Source organism: Cyphomyrmex costatus, unplaced genomic scaffold (assembly GCF_001594065.2).
Source record: "Cyphomyrmex costatus isolate MS0001 unplaced genomic scaffold, Ccosl1.0 scaffold141, whole genome shotgun sequence".
Taxonomy (NCBI): Eukaryota; Metazoa; Arthropoda; class Insecta; order Hymenoptera; family Formicidae; genus Cyphomyrmex; species Cyphomyrmex costatus.
The window spans coordinates 1,974,214-1,994,423 of record NW_017275402.1 but is presented as its reverse complement, the minus strand read 5'-3'; the positions used below and the strand labels follow the sequence as shown (position 1 = coordinate 1,994,423).

Genomic DNA, 20,210 nt, shown 5'->3' with positions numbered 1-20,210 from the left:
GCTTTTATATATATATATATATATATATATATATACTTGATGTTACCGATATGTTAATCCCGTAATGTTATTGTCTCCTAAAAAGCAAGGATTATAAAGTAATGTTATTTTTAACTGAATTGATTTTGTGGACCGCGTTAACGTCTATTATTATCCTTAATTAGTTTTTTATCAATCCTAATTGATATATTATCATTTTATATCCTTTATGAAAAAAGTGTGAGAATATTTATAAATAAAGTCTCGAAACGATCTTCAGATCGAAATTAGATGCTTTTAAACGACATTTAATACGTGACATTCGAAAGGAAAAATAAAGCAACATAAACGACATTATAGACCCTGAGTTTAGTCCTACTAAAGGTTAATCCTTTAAAGCCGACCGAATAATAGAGATATTTAAATTAACTTACAGAATAATAAAAAAAAGCATATACTTTTGGATAAAATTTCTTATTGTGTGAAAAAGCATTTATGATTTCAATGGATTTAAAAACGAATATATATATTTTAATTACTATTACATTATTACTTGTCAATCGAGAAGAATTTTTTTTTCAAGAAGGAAATTGAGGGGAGGGGGATTAGTCTTTATAAGAAACTCATGAATAATTATTGATGTGATGAAGATCCTTTTAATCAACTGGATTGATTTTGGCGCGTTAGACCATATTATTATACTAATCGGCGATGCAACGAATTCGCGAGCATTCGTCACTCACACGTGTTGCCATTTCGCTACATACGCTAATGCAATCCGCCACGATCGATTCGACGCGTTTTGCCGAATTAATTCGCACCGCCGTCGCCGGCGGGCATGAATGAAAAGTCGACGGGTCGCGGCAATGGTTAACCGGGGGTTAACGACGTCTGTGATTTTATGCGCCGATCGTTTTACGGCGGATAGTTTCCCGACGCGGGTAATCGCCGGTGCTCGGATCGAAGCCGCATTGAAAGCTGGCAGTTATTCGGTTTCCATTCCGCGAAACGATTCTGCGCTACCGCCTCTTGAGTATTCTTGACGATACCGTTCACAAACATATACGCGCCAATCTGAACGGCGCCCACGCATGCAATGCCGACGCCCACGCGTTTTATTAATCAATGTATACACGGCGCATCTCTCGATAGCGAAATTCTTGCTGATGCCAGGACTCTTCTCTGTTTTCGATGATCTTCCTCGATCGATTGAGCTGTTCACACTCGATATCCCTATGATTTTTCAGTCAGCTGTTAAGTCTTCTGTCTTTAGCAGCAGCGCACACGTGATAATGCTTCTTTAAGATTACTGATAAAAATAGAAATAACCTGCTATTAATCGGCATTTTTGCAATGCCGATTAGTGGAAAATGATGTGTTATTAATTGAATGAGCTAAGAATGTTTTAACCGATACTTAAAATTTTCCCAATTATTGGGGGATATACACCGCATTTGTGTATGTGAAAAATTAATCTGTATATAAAGCTTATTAACATTACATTTAATTTCCTTTTTATGTTATTTGCGAAATACAATCGAAGCGTAAAGTCGAAATTAGAATCAAATGAACTATAAATTAATTTAACCTGTGATTGTGTAATTTTCATAATGATTTTAAAGGTGGGAGGCTGTTGACTCGAGTGTTGACTGGACCATACATTGTTTAATCAGAGAACAATAGATATTTCGACCCCGGTACAAAGTGTACTTCAAATATCAAACGTACACGCATATGCATATATTTAGATATACCACACATTTGCGTTCGTGTATATGGAAGTAGAATCAGCGGAAAATAGGCACACTGCATTCCTCATGAAATTTAAAATAAAATATTCTGCAGGGCCTTCTCTTTTGCGTTTCTAATTAGGACTAATTAATCATAATATAATATTTCAATAAATAAAATATTCATATATATAATTTACAAGTAAAATATTTCTATATAATCTGCATTGTGTTTAAATGAATAAAATATTTATACACAATTACTGTTAAATCAAACTACCTTACAACGACTTTTCTTATTAAAGACTTGCGTTCGATATTCAGAATAGATGCTGTTACAGCCGATTAATATAGATCTTGCAAGTCCGATACTCTTTACTGCTCACGCAAACACACGCTCGTCCTTTAGTGACTTTAGTCCGACCAGGTACGTCTCGAATATCCGTAATAAAATAGAGGTATCACGGTAATCGACGATAATATACAGCCGCTTTTTATTAACGCGACGTAGAAAAAAAAAAGAAGTTACCCTCTTGAAGATCGATTCACTGGACACGCGCCGCGGACTCCATTATAGAGAAGCGGCCCACGCATTCAGCGCGCCACACTTTAATCTCATTCACGCTGAAAGGGAAATTACGCTCTTACGCTGCATCGCGGAATTACTTTGCCAGAGGAACGCTCATGCCTCATTCTCGCAAGTGTACGCATGCGACGCGTGGCTCTAATTTCAGAACGGGTGTAATTGAAGGGTCTCAGTGCAGGTCATACACGATAACGCTCGGGACAGATATAGACCTTTAATAAAAATCTGGCGAAATATATAGAATAAGTGACCTTCCACGAGACTCTAATAAACAGATCACCCTAGATCGGGAATTTTTATTCTGCTTTATATAGAATACAACATGCAATTTATTAAGTATAATTATAATTTATTACGATACTTCGATAATATTAAAACTATTATTAAAATTATTATCACACAAGATACAATGGACATCCAATGTATCGATAAATTTCCATCTTGATGAATGTTTTTTAAATTAAATAGAGATTGACAACAGCGTATGTTGATTCATTTTAATGTAAGATCCTATCTCGAGCGCAAGTACTATTATTGTTTATCTTTACAAAAAGAAAATAATAGTACACTTTGACAGACATTCTCATTAAATTCTACGGCGAGTAAAAAGTGGTTATAATTCGAAAAGAAAGCGTTTCCGAGAGACTCGTGTTTTTTTTTGTTCTATTTTCCATAAGTGATTCTGTTCGCTTATTATTTACTGGTGCGTGAATATCGTTAAATCGCGGGTATTACGTGTCGCGCGCTAACGTTACACAATATAAGCTATTCGAGCACTCTACAAATATGTGCCGTCTCTGCCGTAATTAAAAGTATACTATATATACACTTAAGACTACAAGAACACATAACAGCTATGTTACCGTAATTAGCACGGTAATAAAAAGATCTCAGATTGCAATTAAAGTTATTATGTTATGCAATATAGCGATGTAATTATATTCGGACGCGTGTTATTAGGCTAATCTGTGTGAGGAGGGACTCGTAATAATCTTGTACGTTCTTTTTTCTCGAATTAACTATATTCGCATGCTGCTGCAGAATATTGCTTTAAAGTAATTAAACATCAAATGAAGGTTCTTCCCCATTATGATTTTTTTTGTAAATGCAGTTAATGGAAACTAATTTATAATAAACTAAATACATACACACATATATATAAATATAGAGATAGATCTAATATGAATATTTTCTATTAAAATATTGTTACAATTTTGACGATTATCACAATGACGTTTTATTCTACAATCACTGGACATATATATTCGCGAATAAACAAACATTTATTTAAGTTTCAAAATTTTATTGTAAAATATAATCGGATTTCTAAGTGCATTTCTGTGCAATTAAGTTGCTTTTAGCATATATCGAATTTTCTAAAAAATGTATGTTAAAATGTTGCGTAATTTTACATGGAAATATACAACAATAATTTTTTCCTTCTGCAGATATTATATTAAGTAATTGTGTGTATATTTCCATTAATATTGCCTGCGTAAATGTGCGTGTTCTTGTCTGAGCGACAACCGTCGTACAATCCGCGGCTCGTGGCCCGCACACGATTGCGTAATATCGGCCTCTCACCCTCGCCTGGTTCTTCCTGACTGCGCGAGAACCAGCAACCGGTTCCTTCTCCTCTCCTTCGTTCTTCCGCCTCATACCGAGTTCTGCCACGCACGTTCATCGCTTCCTTCTTTGCCGCGAGTGCCTGGACAACAGGTTGTTGATTTTAAGTTGCAACTTCCGAACGTTACAATTTTATACTTTATAAAATTCAGAGATTTGACGAAAAATCAATATCTTTTAGAATTATTATTTAATTAACATGTGTCTAATTTTATTTGTAATATAATTAAATCGATAACCAATTCAAAACGTAATCTCCTTACGGACTTTTCTGATTCAAAAAAAACTCTAATGATGAAGGAGCGAGTGAGAGTGCAGCGTTGCTGTTGGTACGCAATCAATCAAAACCGGATCTCTATCAAATCCTTTATTCTTGACACTACAAATAGAACGTTTATACAATACTTGATTCGGAGCATTTTCTGAATAGACGTTTGATTTCGGAATGTATCCACATTCATATGCAGGATAATGGTTTAAACAAGCGTACTGACACTGAGGGTTTACATCAAAATTTTAAAATGATGTTAAACGATTTGAAATCTAATAATTAATGACATCAAATCATTATCAAATACATTAATACATAAATACTTTATAATTACTATACTCTCACTTTCACTCTGTATCATTGACTTACCTATATACCTCATTCCTCATATTTACCTTAAGAAAAGACTATGTAACGAAGGATTAACAGTTGAAATTCTGACATGATAACGTAAGCTTGTTAATCTCTTTATCATAGGAATAGTTTAAACATTATGTGATTGTAATAACAGCGATTAAAACGTTTTTAATATGTAACGAGCGATCTACATTTTCTTTATAACATCTTCCTGTTGATTTTGTAAGGTGAGTCGTTTTAAATAAATTTCAGATTATGGTTTGTTTCACCAATGCTTAATAATTACAGATATTTTAATATCGAATCTGTCAATTTGATGCGATTTATTTACAAGATTTGCAAGGATGAATTAGAATTGTATTAGCTGAAGATGACTAAAAAAAAAGTCGAAACGTTCTATTACTGTCAAGATTTGATAGAGATTCGGTTTTAATTGATTGCGTACCAACAGTAACGCTGCACTCTCACTCACCCCTTTATCATTGGATTAATTCGATAGTTCTTAAACACTTTAAATGCCCAATCTGAGAATATTTGAAAAAAGATGAAATGTTGTCGTGTTCTCAAACATTGTCCGCGATTATGATATCCTAATTGACAAATGTTAAACAGTGATTGAACCTACGGCAAATCATGCATTTTTTCCTATTAGATTGCTTGCATTTTAATGAATTACCAGAATTGTACTACACAGGCCGCAGAATTTCTAGTATTTACTGAAACGCAAGCAATCCAGCAGGAAAATATTATTGTATGCTGTAGGCTTTATACTGATTGAATCTCAGAATCGAATTATAACATAGATGGGCTCCAAATATCACTGAACAAACTTTTTACAATATTTTAGAGAAATTAATTGGTTCTGAATATTATTGGAGATCAAGCAAAATGCACGATCACCAGAATTACGAATGAAATGTGTGTTGATAAAATAACTACACTGAAAAAAATTTTTGGTTGGAAATGAAAGAACCTGAAGATTCTGATAGATCTAAAATTATAAATTCAACTAAAAAATTCTGATTTGTCCATTTTCAACCAAAATTCTGTATACTTAATGTAATTAGACTCTTTTTTTCAATGTGGTAAATATTGATAATTAGCGAAAATGAGTCGAGTAATGTATCTAAACGCGTCCATTTTTTTAAATAATAAATAATCGTAGCAACAATCAACACGTCCGTTTAAATACTACGGAGTTTGCACCATTTGTTCGTCCATTGAATATTATATCGTTATTAAATTATCTATCGCGATAAGGTTTACTTAATTCACACGTTTCTCAATTCACGTTATATCGGCGTCATACTAATTTCTACATAAATGTCAGTTATTTGCGATACCGAATAGCTTCCAAATTGCGACGATTTTCCCCACTTTAATTTCGCGAAAAATCGAAAATCGAGGAAAGCTATCGCTTGATAATATTTAGAATATATTTCTTATAGAAATTTCATATGACATTATTATTGTTATATACGTAATATTGATGTAAACTTGTTGAAAAATATTCTACGAGATGTTATTTTCGTTAAGAAAGGACTTTACTCTAAATTCAGGCTTCTAACGCTTTACATCGACTTGTTCGATAAATCGATTTGCATGAACGCGCTCTTCTAATTTCTGCGTCTCGGATTAACTTGCTTATCATCTTTTCCTAAATGTCGTTTATCGTACGCTACTTTCTAAAAATCTTTCATCAGACATTAGAAATCGCCTTGAACGAATCACATAGCCGACGGAATTTTTTGATGACGGCTCCTGTTAGATAATCGTTAGATAAGGCGCCGTGAGCAATCACGCATGCGTCACGTGCCGAAAACTAGTAGTGGTTTTCAGGTTCAAATTTTCATCCAGTCGAGAAAGCACAGACTCCAGTTTTCTATCGCTTCTAATAAATTTATTAAACGAAATGAAACTGGTAATATAAAATATGACTTGCGATATGACAGATTGGGGAGTATACTTTAACTCTTCCCTTTTGTGTCATGTCTAAAAATATATCGATTATTATATTTTGTTTAAAGTTCTGTTATACCTACATGATTATAATTTATATTTATTTCAAGTTTAAATAATACAAATATCATTTTTATATCAAATTGACAGATTTATTTATACAACATAATATTACAATACAAAATATTTGAATAATTTTTTTTATTGTACATTGATCTTATTTGGTAAATAAAACTTAATTATAGAAATCGATTAATTTAGACAAGATGTATTTGAACATAATCCCATGAAAACAAATGTAATAGTGATGAGAGTTTTAACGACTCCAACTATTCAAATTCTGCAGTCAGAATGTTATTTCGTGTTTTTCGCAAAAATTGCTTTGCTTCTGCATCGCGTTGTACTCGAAACAAATTCTATGCTTCGCGTTTCGACATACTATTGTCGAAGAATGCACTTGAACGCGCTGATGGGAAATTAGAGACAGTAGTCCGACTGATTGAAGAGTTACCGGAAAAAATTTCAACGCGCTGTTTTTCGCGAAAAGCTTTTTTCTCCTCATTGTCCGTCACATTCGCATGGATACCTTTTACAAACACACAGACTGATTTATATTTATTAATCGCACGCTTCGCTCAGTACGAGCCGGGCGCGCGAGTCACGTTCTATAAATGCCGCAAAAAATAATTCTCCATTGTCCGGCGAAGGAGCGAAGGAGAGAGAGAGAGTATGAGGGTAGTACGCGGGCAGAGGAGGTTCACTGGCATCGTCGTGCTCGTCCTTTTATACACTGATAGAGCGCATTACTAGCTCACGGAGGAAAGGTCATCACACAGTGTAATAAAAGATTATGCGCCGCGTTGACTCCCGTGCGTACACGGTACAACGATCTTCAGGACGCGGTACAAAGTGCCCGGAAGTTTATTAAAAAATCATTAAACACACACAGTTCACAACGGCCCCGAGTTGATTAATAAGAACAAATTATCTGTCAGAAGATCCATGCACAGATCGTCGCGCCGTGCAAGATGAGCGACAGATTCCAGAGCAGCTGTTATCGAAGCGGTCATCTTCGGCCGATCTGAAAGATGATCTCGTCGCGGTGTTTCTTGACATTCGTTCATCATTTCGGTTTCTATTGATTGCGTAAACGCGAACGAATAAGTACGTCTTGTCTACCTAAGAAAGTTATGTTTTGATATGTAATAGTTTTTCAATCTCTCTTCGAATATTTTTTTGTTTTTGAAAGTAACATTTTAATACATTTTCGCACTTAATCTTATATGTAGCACAGATTCAATTTGAGTGACATTAGTAGTACAAATATAAACATAGAGTGTCCCACATATCCTTTCAACCACAGGTATCTAGAGGTCAATGTAAAAGAAATGGCGCTTGTTTTAATGTCGAGGTATCTATAGATGAGGAGTTGTTTAACGGCAAAGCTAGGGTCTTGCCAATTAATTCCGAAGGGTGTGAACAGCTAACAAAATTTTTTTTTCATTTTTTCACTTTTTATATTCGTTCAGTTTTTCGACAAATTATAATTATATTTTATACAAACGATTTTACGTCGTACTTCTTTTATTTAAGTAAATATTTTGAATTTAGTAAATTGTCATTATTAAATTTTAAAATTTGCAAGAAAAAAATCATATAATAAATACAGAATTAACTTGTATTAAGCGAAGCACGAGGCAAAGAAAAATATTAATTTATGTCACTCATTTATATTATAATTATAATCACCGTATCGAGGCAAACTGCTTTTTAGATAAACGGAAACTCATCTGTTTAAATTAGGCACGTGTCTAACTTTAGCGACTGTCAAACCGTTGCGACAAGTGTTGCCGAAATTGATTGAGTGTTCCGTGTATTGATTATGAACAACTTTAATTCTTTTCCTTCCTGCATCTCGTGCTTCCCTTAATCTGTTGGTTTTTGTGATAACCAATTTTATCATTGCTCGAATCATATATAGCTGTCTCATGCATGAACATTTTAGAGGATAGAAATGGATACGCGATACAGTTACAAAACTGTATTCTTGGCGAATTTGAATTTCACACAATTCAATCCACACATATATAAATTCATAAGGATTAGGATATATTATTTACTAGTATTAGGATATATTTTTGAACACACACACACACACACACACACACATATGTACACGAGTGTATTATATATAGCTGAACTGAATTTTTAGATTTTTATTGTTGCAAAATATATCCTGCAGATTTATGATATTTTTATTAAATCGTGATATAATAATTTAGATATAAATAAAAATAAAGAAATCGAGTTACAAACAGAAAATGAAATTTTTTAGTTGTTTCAATCGTTATAACATTTTTCTATACGTTCTATTCTTCGACGCTTATAAATATCCAATGATATTTGTATGAAGTGAAATGCATTTTAAATTATTATTCGTCTGTATCCATTTCTGTCTTTTAGCTACGGGTAAATGCCTTTAACCTCTAAGGCTCGAAATATCTCACACGTGTATGCCCCATTTTCTCATATCGAATCAGGATACTAATGAAACAACAATAAGTGGCATACTAATGTAAAGAGACATACATTACTATCAACACTCGTCTCTTTAAAACAAAAATTTAAAATTACCTCTGGAAAGAGAGCTACATGCGAGAGCTCGATAATTTATTTCGAAGTCATTAGCTACGGTTATTAATTAATCACGCACGCTAATTACTCAAGGTGGCGCCAGAACGTTGCACGTTCAGCATATCTTGTCATTAATATCAGATAAACCTGGCGTAATGAACATCACGATTCTAACAAATCACGAAGCAAATATCATTAAGAAAGAGCGCTAATAATTTTAATTATAAAATATATCGTTCAATAATCGGGATTTTATCAATGACAACTGATCGTTTCAAATTGCCTCAGTCTTGTTTGCGTATGTTCGTCTGTACGTTCGCCGATAACGAATCGATTAGAAATATATACATATCTGCGTGTGCCCTGCCAGCCCGGGGATACGCGCCGTTCATTGTCGATCGCTGTCTTGTCGAAATCAACGCGATTCCACCGAGAGGCAAATGACTTTATCCTCTTTATCTTATTACCGACATTTATGTACATCTCACGACACGATCGTCGCGATAATCCCACCCGTTGTATTATCGTGAATGTCAGTCAATTCTTATTATTGCGCGTTGTTCTTGCCTCGCATTGTCGATTAAGCTTTCACAATCGCGCGCATACGGGGTTCTATCTCTTTGAAGATAATAAATTTATCTACACATCTCTCTATGACTACGGATTTCTATTTGAAAAATTTTCATAACATGCGTTGGAAGTCCCAGTCTTTACAATATAATTAAATCGACAAGTATATACACACAGTTAAATCTTTACTCTTTAAAACTTTCAGAGTGAAAGCTCACTCTTAATGATTGAAAACTAAACCACTTCTTTTCAGACTGGCTCAATCTTCACTCTTTAGAGTGAGATTTTACTCTAAAAAATTTCGAGAGTATATATAGCTGAAAAATTGCTTATATACTTGTTTACTGTACATGAAAAGTAGAAAAATTCGCAAGTGAAATGTGCTTCGAAGATGAACAGCTTCACTGGTCATTGCATCGATTCAATATGCTTACATGAAGACGAACACACGAGAGTGGCGTTCGCCGATTCCATCCTATTACGATCGGATCGAAGTCGACCTTATCCCTCAATCGGCGCTCTTCCGGATCAGCGGACGTTTCACACAGGTGACGGCACGCCGGTGGAGCCAGCGACGAGCTCTTTCAACGTTTCGTCACGTGTCGAAGTGTCCGTCTTACAGTTAATTAAACCGGGGCGACATCGACTCGTGCTGACGCCTTCACTCTGCCCGCACGCGTGCACCGCGTGCCGGAGGATCAAGAGATACGTGGAAATGTGAGAGAGTGCGAGGGGAGCTTAGGGTGGGCGCGCGGGGTGCATCGGGTGACGCATGAATGGAGGCCACGCGGCACGGCGCGCGGTGGTTGAAGTCGACGAAGAGCGGTCCGCGTGCCTCTTTGTCTCTCTCCCTCGTTCTCCAGTTCACTCTATCTATCTCCCTCCCTCACTTGATAACGTACCTCACCGCATCCCCTTACCGTAACTGACCTACGCGCAGAAGCGTCCGATAAGAGTGGCGTAGAGGTGCCGTCATAGAGGTACGCGCGGAGAACGGGAAACGATGACGTCATTGTCTCCCTCCGGTATGGCGTCACGGATAAATTGATGACGTATTAAACCGCTTGTTCCGAGTGACCGAGTCTGCGCGAGAGGATTCGCGAAAGTCTGTCTGGAACGAGTGGGATGAGTGAAACCAGACACCGCACACGAGAAGCGTTCCCATTGCGATAGCCTCATTTCGCGATGCTTTAGAAACTTTTAATTGAGTTCGCTGTATCGGTATTGACGGGGCGAATTTATGAAAATAGGACGGCTATTAATGATTCAACTGTTGTAACTTAAGACACAATTTCTGCTGCGGTGTCCGTAGGAATATATTCGATTATTGATATCCCAATCAGATAATAATTTTTACGAGGATGAAAAAGTCATAAGAATAAAGAACAATCTAATTAAATTAGGTCATTCTATAATTTAATTTTCTTCCTGTATGAGTCTTCAAATCTAAATGTAGATAGACATCTTAAGTCTTCAGAATTAAGGGTCTCTTACAGAAAAATGAAATTAGAGCCTACGATTTTCCTTAAAGTAGAAACTCCGAAAGTGATAGTTATATCCGTTGTGTTATGAGAATAAACATCACGCAACCAGCACGGAGGAAATTAGTTATTTTTAGGCTTATGATAATTGCGAACTGATTCTTAGATCATTACGGACAAAATAGCGAAATACCGTCGCAACCTTACGCTATAATTATCAGTTATCGGCTGATTACATTACGGGAGGGTTGGCTGGATTGCACGTTCCTAGGTCATGGGTTAATAACTAACGACAGTACGTCTGGACTGCGCCCTCGATGCATTCCGGTGCATCGTTGCACGCACGAGCAACGAGTATCGACTCTCGTAGTCTCTTCTCATCGATATTACAAAACCGCCTATAACCGACATAGGCTCGCCGTCGGATCGGCCTCGGTATATTTATGACAATGTGCAAAAAGTATGATAGTGCATTCATTAATACATTACGAAATCATCATTATTGACGAATTGAACGATTATTTACGATCGTATATTTTATGGCTCTAAGAAAAGGTATTTATTTAGTGCTTACAACTGTAAATTTAATATTCAGTTATAACAATTTTATTAGTGAGTGGAATTTCTTATGGTGAATGGTACGTGAGTGAACTTTTGATGAATTGTTAATTCGAAGACGAAGTTAAAATTAAAGATATTCTTGAAGAGAGGTTTTTAAGTTAAAATACTTTATCTTATTATTCTCTCTGTGCAAAATATATTATGCAAAAAAAATTGATATCGTTATCGTAATATAGGCATATGTACATATGTATTGCACCTGCAATAAAAATTTATGCAGTTTTATAAAAAAGCTTTTTATGAAATTAATACACATAATAACAAAGCGCATTACATAGTACTATTAATATGCAAATATCTTGCACAAAAATAAATTTTTCACTATACTATATATCTTGTCAAAATCCATTTTTAACTGCAATACAAATATAAAAATCCATATTACAATATATAAAAAGAATGACATCGTAATCATTGACGTAATTTAGTATGTCACATTTATAAAAATCGCGGCTACCTGTGCTAAAAGAAAACAAGGAAGTAATAGGAACGTGAATCTTGAACGGAGAGCGAATTTAAAGCTCGCTTATCTCTTTCTTCGTTTCTCCTCTCGTCTTTCTTTTCTCTTTATCTTGAACGATCGTCGGGTCCGCGTGCCGCCACCGCCCCACACTGCCTCGAGGTTTGCGTGGGGTTGCAACGGGTGTCGGAGGGCGCGGCGGCGGAAGAGGGTGGCCGGTGGGTGGCGTGTTGACGTCACCGTAACGGCATCATCAGCCGCGTGGGCCAATAGGTGCGCTCATACTCAGGCCGAGTCCATCGATCCGCCGGTTGTAACCGTGTGTGCGTCCTAGGTTATGACGTCCGCGGTGACGTCATCGTTAGCGCCGTTCGCCTCCCGTCGCCGCGTCTTCCGTTCTCCGCTCCGCTTCTCTCCGCGCCGTCCTACGCCACCACCGCCGCCGTCGCCGCTACACACGGTACGGTTTTAATATAGTGGAGGAACGCGCGCGATCCGGACTCAGTTACGCGGCGGCTGGCCACCCGTGCGAGTGTACCGCTCTCTCTCAGAGTAGTCGAAGGTCCAGCTCTCTAAGGATCTTTCACCTGTCGTCTCTCGCGTATCGCTCTCTCTATCTCTCTCTTTCATTCTCTTCGTCTCTCTCTCTCTCTCTCTCTCTTCGCTCGGTTTGCAGAATCGACATCAAAACGCTATCGGTTTCACGTATTCATAATCGTGCGCGGGATTGAGCGTTTTTCTCTAACAAGAGGAGGGTGGCTTTATATCTCCGCGTGTTGACCGTCGCGTTTCGGTGCTCCGGAGTGACGACGATCCTCATCGATCCGTTACTTGCTATCAATGCTGAATGGTAATCGCGATTACGGCGGCCCACTTCGTGACCAAACAGAGCCAATCGGCGGCAGGTGCGTCTAAGAATCAACCTCGAAAAGGAAGCTCAACGATGTCGTCCGGCACGACGACGCGACAGCTACGATAAGGCGGTGACGAGGCATCAGGATTCTGCATGCGAGTACCCAGAGCGGAAGTATTCGGGCTCTTCGGTGGGGCACTGACCTCCAACAACATCATCAGGAAGGACTCGCATTGCCCTACGACGACGCACGCAGGTCGGTGATACCATCACATCACGTGTGCTGTCTCTCACGTTCGTTCATTTGTTGTTACGCGGGAGGAGGCTGCCGCTCTGCTCCTGTGTGTTGTGTATCTGTGTGTTGCGTGTGGAAATCACGAAGCGTTCTCCACCGGCTGACGGCGGGAGTCCTCCATCTATTCCAATTCTTCTCTTTCGCTATTCTTCTCCTTTTTTCCTGTTTCCTTTTCTTGTCATCCTCTTCCTAATTCGGCTCACATTATTCTTCTACTGATCGATAATCAAACGAGGCAGAGCCTTGACTGGTGATAGTCGCGTAACGGATTTCCGACCGTGCATCACTGAAAGTCCGACCTCTCATTGCCGTTTCTACTTCGTTTTCTCTCCCTCCCTCCTGCCGTTCATCCGATGCGGCGCGCATGCTTCATTATTATTAAAGGGATGTATCGATGCCAGTTTTTCGTATCTCTTTAAGCGCGACGCGTTTTTTTTTTTTAAACAATTAATCTGAACTGTGCGACACACACCGATCTCATTTTGTACGATCTCATCATTCGTGTTTAAGGATTAAAGGGATCTCTCGAACCCTTCGAGATATTCAGTGTCGAACATTAGATCATCTCGTGAGGATCTAGACCTCCGATGCCCACGGCGATCGGAGCGAACAACTCGCGTTCACGTGATTATCTTTACGGAGATATATACAGTTCTACGGATCTATCGGCGACGACGTCTCGTGGGATCTATAGATCGCAAACGCGTACGACATTTTGGACTATTTATTTTTGACGCGGGTACGCGTTTGCCGTCTACATCGCGGAATCGTGAATCACACGCGGGATGTCACGCGCGATCGGCGGTCGCCTGATGAGCAGTTGTCGCGATTAAACGAAGCGCGAGGTCGAAGCGCCGCTGATCGTTCGCGCGATGCGCACCACCGTTGAGGACAGTACCGGCAGCACGGAAGCGACCGCTGCCGCCGTCGGCGTCGCGGCGCATCACCATCATCAGCATCAGCAGCATCGCGGCACTATCGACGTCGCCGCAGTCCGGCACCTAGGCGTCGAGCAGCAGGAGCGATCGGCGGCGGCGCCGATCCATCTGACCTCCGCCACGCCGTACCACCAGCTCACCATTGCCGCGGACACCAACAACAACCACGATCATCATCGGAATCTCGAGCATCACGCTGTGCACCGACACGATCATTGGAATAAGTGTAAGTCAGAAATACGGGGCGGCAAGACCGCGGATTATTCCCGTAAGCTGCTCGCTGCTGGTGATGGTTATGGTGATGGTGATGTACGATGAGATGATGATGATGATGATGGTGGTGGTTGTGGTGATGGTGGTGATGATGGCGGTGATGGTCCCGCGTTGAGGGTCTTAGTATTCGAACGTTTTGTTCGATTGAAATTTTTGATCGTCGTTCTCGTTATGTATCTCGATAAGATTACGTTTTTTTTTTTTTATTCATAATATGCTCTCTAAAACTTTTACAAGTAGAATGAAAATTTTAATCTAAACAGTGAACTCACTCTTAAAAATTAAGTTACTCTTTCTCAAGACTGGCTCAATTTTCGTTCTTTACATTAGTGATGTTCCGATCTTCAAAATATCGATCTTCCTAAATTACGATAGCAATTTCAAACCGATTTATTTTGCAAAAAATTGATTTTCTAACTAAAAGGGAACTATTTTAAATCGATTTCTTTGTAAAAAGAATCGCTTTTTTTTTGTTTATAAACAAAGGATTTTTTTAAAGCGATCTTTTTAGAAAAAATCGATTTTTAACTAATCGATTAGGAGATCGCACATCCTTATTTAGAATGAGGATTTCACTCTAAAGAATTTAGAGAGTATGAAAATGACTCCATAGCTTTCTTTCGTTCTAGACGTTTTCAATATGCTATAAATCTTGTCTGAATATCGAGAATTCTGCAACTAATTCGATTGATAGCTGACAATTGAATGACAGGAAATTATGAATGGAAGTTTTCGAAATATTATACATCGTCCATATAACATACATGAATAATAAAATTATAAAATGTTATTAAATATAACATAGATAAGATCGCATTACATGTGAAGGGAAATTTAATATCTCGATGCGAATGTACAAAACGTTAAGCACAGTAAATGTCATTTCATTTTTATTTTATACTTTTTTATAAAAATTAAAATTTTCTTTTAAAATTGTAAATTACTGCTCGAGCGAGTAATCAAATTGTTGAGGGATCCGTTTGCTAATATATACAATCAGATATTAAAATATTTGGACTTTCTCTTTTATTATTAAACAGTCAAATTTGGAATAACGTTATACGATATTAATATTTATTAATATATCAAATTGTTTATTATCGCAAAAAAATCAGATTGCAATTTAAAAATCGTCCAATTAATTTCTTTCAATTTTAATTTGCATTCAATTAAATGCATGCACGAAATATTAAAATTTTTTATGGAATATAGTTCTATAATTTTGTGTGTTAAAATATATATTTATATTTGATTTAACATTTACTTATTGCTCGATATTTAGATCGTTATAATATCATACTGTAGTTTCGGTTGCAGAAGAGAAAATTTATCGAAATTAATATAATCATAATGTCCGTTGCATTTTTAGCTTGCTAACGTGAAAAAAAGATTATTATGCATAATTTTCATTAACTTACTATATAATATCGCTTTTTACAGACACTGATCGCTTCAGTTTTGTTTCAATAATTGTATTCCGGAATGATGATATGTTATAAACAGTTTGTTCATCTATTTCGGTTTCTAATATTGAAGCGAAATATTCAAGTACCAGTTTTCGTTATATGAATATTAATATATTTGAAAAAGACGATTAGTTTTTTCGCCGGTACAATCTTTGTTCTTCAATAATTATATTTACGAACGAACTCGTTCTTCTCTGAGCCATTTGCAGTACATCGAGCGACGGTTAAATAATTGAACATTATTACGGGGCGATTTGGGTTATCGCCACCTCACCCTCGTCCGATATATTTCCAAACGGTCGTCACCATTTGTGCCCGATATCTGCTTACGTCACGGCCGTGACGTCGACGGCGGACGAGAATAACGTTGTTATTATTTCGCCTAGACAATCGCGGTGGTCCACTTTAATACGATTATTCCCCGCTGGCCAATTAAATTACAATTTACCTGGCGCATTGATCGACGCCGTTAAATTATGACGTCAAGAAAGCTGTCGCGATTCGTTAAGTTTTCAACATCTACATTTGACATCACTCGATATTATTATGAATAAGTAGTAACGTTATTAACATTATTAACATTAAAGAATAATTTTTATTTATTTTCGAAATGACTTACTAGTTTAAAGCTATTGGTGTTTTAAATTGTCTTTTCTTCAATGCAATCATTTCAGGACTTTTGAAATTTCTTAAATTAAAACTGCTTAATGAAAATCAAACTTCGTAGATGAAGAAATATCAAGATTTTTACCAAAATTAAATGTTTATTAGATATATATTATCATAAAATTCATAAAGAATAGTAACATTAATATTATTAACATTAAAGAACATCACTTTTTGAAAATTTTTAGATGACTTATTAGTTTTAAACTTTTAGTATTTTGATATTATGTTTATTTTAATGGTAATAATTTCATTTATGAGATTTATTAAGCTGTAAAAATGCTGTATAAAAATGAAATTTCATGAAGAAATATCGAGATATAAATTTTTAACAAAAACTAAGTTATTAGACATTTATATCGTCGTAGAACTCATCATCATCATTGCTATCATTTCCTATTTCTAAACCAGCATATCTTTTCAAAAGATTTTATTCAGAAAACTATATTATTTTCTCGCTTCCTTCATAGCTATAATTATCATTATTATCTTTTAGTCGATAAGTATATAAATAAATCGATATAACCTACACTCTTACAAGCAAAAACTCTGCAGGCCCCGTTTTAACTTGATTTAGAAAATTCACGTCGTTCGAAAGACGCATACTTTGGCGTGTTCGGGTGGGCTTTCGCGGGTGATTACCACCCCCACGGTAATTAAATCGATACCGCGGGATCTGCGCTCTCCGTTTCCCACAGGACTTTTTACAGGTACAATCGGCACGTAGAGTGTAGTAAATATAGTTTGGCACTCAGCCGAGAGAGTGCAAACCGTTTCTTTTCCGCGTACATACTTGGCCTGCACGGAGAGACCGCAGGGAAAGAAGAGAGTATACGAGGATTACAAATATAACTACTTACGCCGAGAGCGGGTGCAGGTGCGGCATGACAAGACGCGGCGAGGTGAAGCGAGACGGCGAGGCGGTCGGCCGGCCGATCGGTCATCGGTTTGCATTGCCGCGCTCGAATTGCGACAGCCGATCGTAACGCTTTCGCAGGGAGATAAACGGCCGTGACAATGGTAAATTGGAGGCTTATGACTTCAGCCAGAAGCACATAAAAAAACGTAAGGCAGTAAAACGTAAGCAGTAAGCGAATCGATCAATCACGGTAGAGAATAACTACTTTACGTTCTTTGTGATTGGCCGATTTGCTTATTGTTTAAGTCTTATTGCTTTATATTTTTTTTATGTATTTCTAGCATTCTTCCGTGCTCCGCTATCAAGCTAAGGGTGGGAAAACAGAGTCTTTCAGAGATAACGCGAACTGTATAATATAAAGGAGAAGAACCGAAGTCCTTCATTTCCTTCCTTTTCACGAATTAAAAGACTCTGGTTGATTTTCTTATGCTTTATGTATTATGTAAAGACGTGTCCTCTGGCTTTAAGCTCTGATATATACACTGCTATTGTCGATCGACGGATCGGTGTTAAAAAGGCGCAAAAGAGAAAAAGATAATAAGGATGATAAAGCTAAGCTAATTGTACTGGACTTCGTATTTAACAATATAAATGTATTATAATAAACTTTCTATTAACAAGTTATTACTTAAGCTTGAAATTTTCGTAAGAAATTAATCAATCATAGTAGATTATTCTTTTCCACATTCGACTGTGATGAATCAATTTCTTACGATTTAAGACTTAAGGCTTAGATATAGCTTATTGTAGAAAGTTCATAATATAACACACATGTGGTGTTATATAAGAGTTACATTGTGGAGTGCGAAATTATAACATTAATGTCATGTTACTTTTAGTTTGTGTCGACTGAGTTTAGGGTTTAGGTTAATAGAATAGCGGATTCGTAATTATTTGTAAAATATTCTCATGAGAGAAATTAGCTATGCTCGTTTGATTGTGGATATAAGATGCAAAATCTTATCGAAACACAAATTATAGTTTCTGATAATATGATAGAGAGATATATAGTTGTAGAATTATATTAATCTCTCTTCTCTCTTTTTTTTTTCCATGCAGAATCTTGTATGAGATATTTGATATTTGGAACGCGCATATAAAATAAATCATAAAATTAAAGTTTTAATATATTTTACGTGTCCTTGCATTTTAATACAGTTTTTCTTTCGCAGTTACTGTACTAACCTAACAAATAATCAAAGACACAGACATCATCTATCAAGTAGTTAAATTTCTTTAAATTCAGACGTCAGCGAACGTTTTTATCACGATGTCTGACAATGATTGGTTCTGACTACTTAACGCAGTGAAATATTTTAGTTAAACTTTGCAAAGCTTCTGCATTACAGTTAATGGATTTCTTTTATGTTTCTCTTTATATTAATGATATTACCTCGTTTTGGTTGTATAGTATTTACTGATATTATATGATTTATTTATTGGAATATTGCGATATTCTCTAAATATCGCACTAATATATTATAAAATCTTATAAATTAATTGTCTTCTTCCTGTAGTATAGAAAACGGGTTCTTCAGAAATGTATGATTTCTATTTTGAGTAGATACAATTTTTGCTTTTAATGGTTGTTTTGACTTTTCTAAAAATATTCATAATAAATTATCTTTGAAGATAAAGTGAATTATATGTAATACGACTTAGTTATAATTTTGCAAATATCCCTTTAAAAAAAAAAAAACGTTAACATAGAAATTTATTTTATGTGAAAACGTCATATAAGATGTACAGAATATGATAGAATTATGAAAAATAAACTATTCCTCTGAAAAGCATTTACTCAGAGTCAGAAATAATACTATAATATTATATTTTTTCGTTCGTAAAACTATTTTTAATAATTTACGTGTGATGATATATTGAGTGTAAAATATATAGTAAAATTATCAAAAATAATTAAGGACTGATTGTTCCATTTTTCGGTAAAATTTATCTGTTAGGTAAATCTGGCAATCCGCGCACGTGATTGAAATTGTTACTTACTTAACAGGTAAACTTTACCAAAAGATGGAACAATCGGCCCTAATTCATTGAAATGCATTTACAAGTCAGTTAAAATAAAATACTCTAATATTATATCGGTTTTTTTTTAAATAAAACTATTTTTATAAACTCTTATATGATGATATTGAGATATATTATACAGTCAAAACTCAAAATAAAGTTGCGAATAATTTGCAATAATATGTATATTCATTGATACCGTAACAACGTACTATATTTTTTACCTCGCCTAAGAAGAATTATGATCTTATTTCATAAGAGGTAAAAACAACTATGGTATATTATGGTAGATAACACCTCCTCAAAGAGTGTGTGAACAGCAACAAAAAAAGATCTTTATTTTGTTCATCACTTAAAGCGGATCATTTCCGCAGAAATATTATTATACACTGTTTTACATGCGATTCTTCTTTCGTCCACGTGGTGATTATGAAAAGTGCGTCATTTCGTTCCCCTTATTATTTTCGATTAGTGCACGTTGCGCGACATATCCCCCCCCCCCCC

The 20,210-nt window shown here is 36.2% G+C and overlaps 1 protein-coding gene across 1 annotated transcript in view; it reads left to right on the top strand.

Annotated features, from left to right (window-relative positions):
* The first annotated feature begins 14,294 nt into the window (after positions 1-14,294).
* Positions 14,295-20,210, top strand: part of Hr38 (Hormone receptor-like in 38) — a 63,992-nt gene continuing 58,076 nt past the window's right edge. Inside the window, exon 1 of the mRNA XM_018551546.1 lies at positions 14,295-14,586. Within this exon, the coding sequence (XP_018407048.1) occupies positions 14,295-14,586 (292 nt within the window). The remainder of the gene's footprint in view (positions 14,587-20,210) is intronic.